Raw genomic sequence first — 5937 nt, 5'->3', positions numbered from 1 at the left:
CCCCCCCCCCATCCCCATGCTTCTTCTCTCTGCCTTCCTGCTCACCCTCCATCTCTCTGTCCTTCCCCCACCCTCCTGTTCTCCTCTCTTGTGCTCTTCTTTCCTCTCCCAGTTCACACTATGGACCGTGAAGAATCAAATACCAACGGAGGATTCACCAGAAAAGATTCTGAGTAACGTGCAGCATTGCATACTTGGTCCCAGCTGCTTGGGGGACTGAGGCAGGAGGACCTCTGGAGCTTGGGAATTGGGACCAGCCTGACAAACATAGCAAGATCCTGCCTCTTTTTTTTTTTAAAGACTTATTTTTATTTATTATTATATATAAGTACACTGTAGCTGTCTTCAGACACTTCAGAAGAGGGTGTCCGATCTCATTATGGATGGTTGTGAGCCACCATGAGGTTGCTAGGATTTGAACTCAGGACCTTTGGAAGAGCAGTCAGTGCTCTTACCCGCTGAGCCATCTCTCCAGCCCCTAAGATCCCGCCTCTTAAAAGAAAATCTGTAGCAAGTACGAACGGCTTCGCTTAATGTCTGAGGACTTCTCTTACAGCTTGCCACACAACACCGAGACCAAGTCCTTGACACACAACTTAAAATGGTGTACTTGGCTTATGGTTTTAGAGACTTCAGTTCATGGTTGCTCAATGTGCTCTGGTGCTTTTGTGAGGCTGGGGGCCAGGGTGCAGAGCATGTGACAGAATGGACCTGCTCACATCACAGTAACCTGGGAACGCAGAGTCCTGGACCCCAATATCCTCTTCAAAGGCAAATGACCAATGGCCTAACCTCCTTTCACTAGGCCCCACTTCTTAGCGTTCTCTCTCTCGTCAACAGTACCTCAGGCACTGACTGAGTTTTCAGTATATGATCTTAGTATGGAGTTAATTAAACCACCTCAGAGTACGCCTTCCTCAGAAAAGGTGCTTCAGTGTGGCCCAACAAGAATGAGTAAACGCTGGCTTTTGTTCTGACATCACTAGCATTCACCTTTATCTATTGGTCAAATATTCAGAGGACACCCCTAACTAGTTCCCAGAAACTAGTGATCCTGGACACTTGCATGTCACCTCTTTCCAGAGATGTTCCAGAGGGTGTTACGGTTACCCAGAGCCAGCTTCAGATCACAGGGAACTGGTGACAGAGTCACCCAAGTGTTGCCCCCTGAGAGGCCATTTGACAAAGGTTCATTCCAAAGCAAACACTGTGACATCTTTAACTTTCACTTTCAGGATTTAGGTTGTGTACATGGAGTAGACCATTCGAAATCATGGGCAAAATCTGAACTAGATTGTTCCTTGTGGGAGAAAACAGCTAGATGCAGCCCTTTGTCTTGTGTTCACTGAAGCCCCTGTTGCTTTTGGAAGAGATGGATTAAATGGTGTGTCTCTGCTCTCCTTCCCTCAGCTCTTGGAGCAACAGGTGAGTCGACGGCTACCAGAGGCAGGACAGCAGCAGAATTCAATATGGAGGATGACAGATTCTTCCTAACCCGTAATTTAAAAGGAAGGAGACATATGGACCATGGAGGTAGATAACAGAGCATTGGAACCAGTTCTCCTCAAGGGAAATCAATCCATCCTGCTGCTCTCTGAACACAGACACTAACCAGTCACTGGAGAGCCATCTTATTCAGATAATTTGCTTTGTCTCTGTAAAATTGGAATGTAGGATTGGTTTTCTTCTTAGTGTAGCCCCCAAGAGGGGGACAGACATGAAATCAAACTAGCCAGCTCTTGACGGGTTCTTTGAAAGCCCATCTGCCTGTTCTACTGGGTTAACACACTTCATGAAACTGACACAAGCTACACAGAAAGCTCCAAGGCTGACATCCTTGTAAGGTGCCTGTGACAGAATCACACCAGATGCTGACCTGCTGCTGGAATACGGCAGCACAGCCTTCAGCCCAGTCCTCATTTCCTTTCTTCTGGGGCAGAGGAGGTAACTTGGGGTGCAACCGTTATATTATTCTTTGCAACACATATAGAACTAATCTGAGAAACCAGGAGGTTCAAAAGCAAATTAATAATATTCGTGTGTAGTATATGTGTGTATAGACACATGCAAATGCCACGGTGCGAGGAGGCCAGATGAACATTGGTCCTTGCCTTCTATCTTATTTGATACAAGGTCCGGTTGCTCCAATGTACCCAAGGCTAGCTAGCCCATGACTACCCACAGATTTTTCCGTTTCTGCCTCCCATCTTGTATAGGAGTTGTGGATTACAGATCTGGGCTACCATACCCAGTTTTTGTATGGATTCAGGGGATCTGGTTTCCAGTCCTTATCCTCAGCTTTAAATGCTGAGCCGCTTCTTCATCTTGCAAATTAACTTAGTTTCTACTACATTTATTTATTGTGTTGCATGCCCCAGCAAATGTGTAGAGATCAGAAGACAACTTTTGGAGTCAGTCTTCTACCACCTGGGTCCCAGGAATTGAACTTAGGCCATCAGGCAAGACTGAGCTCATGGACTCTAAGATGGCCAGGAGTCCTCCCACCCAAAACAGTGGAGTGGCTTTACAGAGCAGGTAGTGTGACCAAGCATGACATCTTCTACGATCAAAACCAACCAAACAAAAACGTATCTGAAGATCTCTCAGCTTTGCATCTGAATGGTGTTCATTTTTCAAAAAAGGTTTTCTAAAGGGAAACCTACATTCTGTCCAGACCAACATGTTTCTTCAGGTTCAGAACTTGCTGCCGTATTTACAAGTAGATGCATTTTCCACCCACCCCACCACTTCCCCTTCTACATGCCTTCCTTACTGTGTGTACAGAAACCTGCCTCTGAACGACACCCTTTTCTACCTCCCATCAGACAACACACAGCAAACCTGCTGCCTCCACAGAGCGCTTCTGAGTGTGCTGGGCCCAAGGGCAGCTCTTAAGAAGCACAGATGGGCATTTGAATACTGCGAGTTGGAAATGACACAGGAGCCTTGCCCCAGAGAATACGCTGGAAGGCTGTCCCCAGGGGGGTCTGCCTGGCCTTTGCCTACTTTCTAAAGCACTAACAGTTTTGAGCTGATAATACAACCAGTTTTCTCCCTTCCATATGGAAACCATTTCATCCCTTTTTGGAGAAATTCCATTTGCTTTCTGATAGAGACATTATGTGGATGTTGTGAGGGAAATAATCAAGAATCAAGACTTTTTATAGAACAGGCACAGACAGGTTCCCCGGCTGAGTGCTCTCCCAGGGCTGTGTCTTTAGGCTCATTTCCTTGGCTGACCTTTGACCTTGACCCAATAGCTCCACTGATTAGGGAAGATCAGTATGAGGTGCTGAGTTGCCCAAGAGATGAACAAAAGCAGGTGAGTAAACGGATGTTAAGTCATGCTTGTCCCCTAAGGCCACGAATACTAAACACGTGTTAGCAACTTAGCAGACCTTACAACAGACATCTCAGAGGTGGCAAGGATAGATCTCCCAGATCTCAATATGGACAGTGAGAAAAAGTGAACTATGCCATTTGAGGAAACTCACTCAGCTTACTGGAGCCCCAAACAAAAGCAACTTTATCAAGAATTGTACCCTCAAAAGAGAAGCAAAGGAGCTCTGAGAGGCTCTTGGTTCAATTCCCAGGATCACAGGGTGAGAGAAAAAAGGTCATGAAAATGGAGGACAACTATTTGGGAAAGGAGAGACACAGGGAAAGGAGTCAGGGACCAAGAAGGGTAACAGGGGCTGAATATGATCAAAGTCCATAGTTAGCTATGGTGATGCACACCTGTTGTCCCAGAACCTGTTTAACTGAGGCAGGAGGATTGCTGTGAGTTTGAGCAAAGCCTGTGCTATATAGTGAGTACCAGCCGAGCCAAAGCTATGTAATAAGACCCCTTTTCAAAGAAACAAAAGCAAAGAAAATCACAGTATCTACATTATCTACATTATGGAAATGTTATAATGAAACCCATTATTTTATTCAATTAATATACACTAAATATAAAAAATAAAGAAGTGTGTGTGTGAGAGAGAGACAGAGAGAGAGAGAAAGAGAGAAATGAACATATGCATTCATCTTAAAAGATCACTCTGCTGAGTTAGCGAGAGAGCTCAGCAGGTGGAAGAGGCTCCCAAGCCCAGGGACTCATGTGTTGGAGAAACAGAATAGCTTCCCCAAGCTGTTTTCTGACCTTCACAGCTGTAGAGAGGCACCCCCACCCCCTAAATAAATACATGTGAATTTTTAAAAGAAACGGTTTGCTTAACTTTATGGCAAGTTAACTCATAGCCTTACTACTGAAAGTTACAGATAACAGTTTGAGTCCCATGCCTGATTGGCTTATATCTGTGTAGCACCAGCCATGCTATCACTGCCGGGTGAGTCTGCTGCAGTTAATAAGGGAGAGTCAAAGTCAAGAGGGCCTCACGGCGCAGCCCCAGCCTCTGCCTGGCTGCTTTCCCGTGTCCCGACTTACGCTTGTTGGCTTTCAGCTTCTTCTCATCCACAGGAATGAGGTCTATGTAGTCCAGGTAATACTCATAGCTGGTGAACGGGACAGAGGTGTCGGTCCTGTTGGCCATGACTGTGGCTGTGGAGGACAGTGTCTGTCAGAGGCTCACACCCGGAGCTGGGCCGTGAGCCCCAGGGACCAGATTGCTTAACTAATTTCTATTGGAATCACCCGGGCTTGTCTGTGGGTCTCCAGGCATGGGCTGCATACTTATCAGGGCTGCTTGACTGGAAGGTCGGGGGGCTGTTCCCCCGTAGGGCTTCTGGTTCCTGTCTCTCCTGGAAAAAAACCTCCGAAGCAGAAAAGCTGGCTGCTAGAGAGAGACTCTGTTTCCCATTTGGCTCTAGCTTGTCTCTCTGTGGAAGGAAGGACGGGAAACTGGGCAAGAAAATCAGATGACAGCAGAAAGTGACTAGCAGTTCTGGACAAGAACCATCAATTTTTGCCTCTGATAAATGAATGGTTAATGAAATCGCTAGGGAAGCCTGCCAGTGCCCTTGACTTACTCTGAGGCGGTGCTCAGTGTTATTAAGCAACCAGTAGACCTCTGGCTTGGATTCCGAAAGCAGGCTCTGCACTCTGTCATGTGCACAAGCGGTTAACTAGAACCCCCAAATCCCACTACTTAGCTGAATGTGTCCCCAGCTTTTACCCCAGCTTCCAGGAACCAGCCGGGTGCCCAGTGATACAGCTGGTCAGCAGCCCACAGGACTGAGCACAAGGGTCTACACGGCTCTTGGATGACACCGAGTGTAAGGAGGAATCCGGGCTTCTGAGGGGCCTGCTCCTAAGGTACGCACTCAGCCTTTCACACGATCCCTAGGTTCTACTCCTAGAATATGAAGAGTACTGGAAGGACCAGCTAATTCGTGAGGCACTGTGGGATTTCGCCTTTGGGAGTTATGCACTGATCCTGGGTCTTTTCTTCCTTCCTACTTGACCAGGCAAGTTCCTGTTGTTTGTAGACACTGTCTTATAACTGAGCTCGCTTCTGACATCAACTGCCCAAAGCTGGCAGACCCCTAGGGTTATGGGCGCAGTCCCACAGAATCACACGCCTCTCCCCACGCCAGCTGTTAATCCTAAACCCCACGTTGTCACCTCAGTTCTGATGCATTGGCTAGCCATGGAGGGCTCCACAAGCCCCTCCTCTGTTTTGGTTATGTGCTGGAATAGTTCCAGGACTCAGGAGAACAGTTCCTTACTGGATTCCTAGTGTATCCTAAATGGATACACCTTGGGTAGGGTATGGTCAGATGGAAGCTGTTGCTACCTGTCTTAGTCAGGATTTCTATTCCTGCACAAACATCATGACCAAGAAGCAAGTTGGGGAGGAAAGGGTTTATTTAGCTTACTTCCACATTGCTGTTTATCATAAAGGAAGTCAGGACTGGAACTCAAGCAGGTCAGGAAGCAGGAGCTGATGCAGAGACCATGGAGTGATGTTTCTTACTGGCTTGCTTCTCCTGGCT

General features: G+C 47.0%; 1 protein-coding gene across 1 annotated transcript in view; it reads right to left on the bottom strand.

The window, feature by feature from the left end:
- Mrap (melanocortin 2 receptor accessory protein) overlaps nucleotides 1-4896 on the bottom strand; it is a 10953-nt gene extending 6057 nt beyond the window's left edge. The window contains exons 1-2 of the mRNA XM_031364364.1: nucleotides 4637-4896; nucleotides 4430-4543 (exon numbers count right to left, since the gene is read on the bottom strand). Coding sequence (XP_031220224.1) covers nucleotides 4430-4543; nucleotides 4637-4673 — 151 coding nt within the window. The 5' untranslated portion in view covers nucleotides 4674-4896. The remainder of the gene's footprint in view (nucleotides 1-4429; nucleotides 4544-4636) is intronic.
- Nucleotides 4897-5937: the final 1041 nt, after the last annotated feature.

The sequence above is a fragment of the Mastomys coucha genome, unplaced genomic scaffold (assembly GCF_008632895.1).
Source record: "Mastomys coucha isolate ucsf_1 unplaced genomic scaffold, UCSF_Mcou_1 pScaffold12, whole genome shotgun sequence".
NCBI classification, from domain to species: domain Eukaryota; kingdom Metazoa; phylum Chordata; class Mammalia; order Rodentia; family Muridae; genus Mastomys; species Mastomys coucha.
Note: the sequence above shows the minus strand (reverse complement) of the source record. Positions and strands in the feature narration are given on the sequence as shown.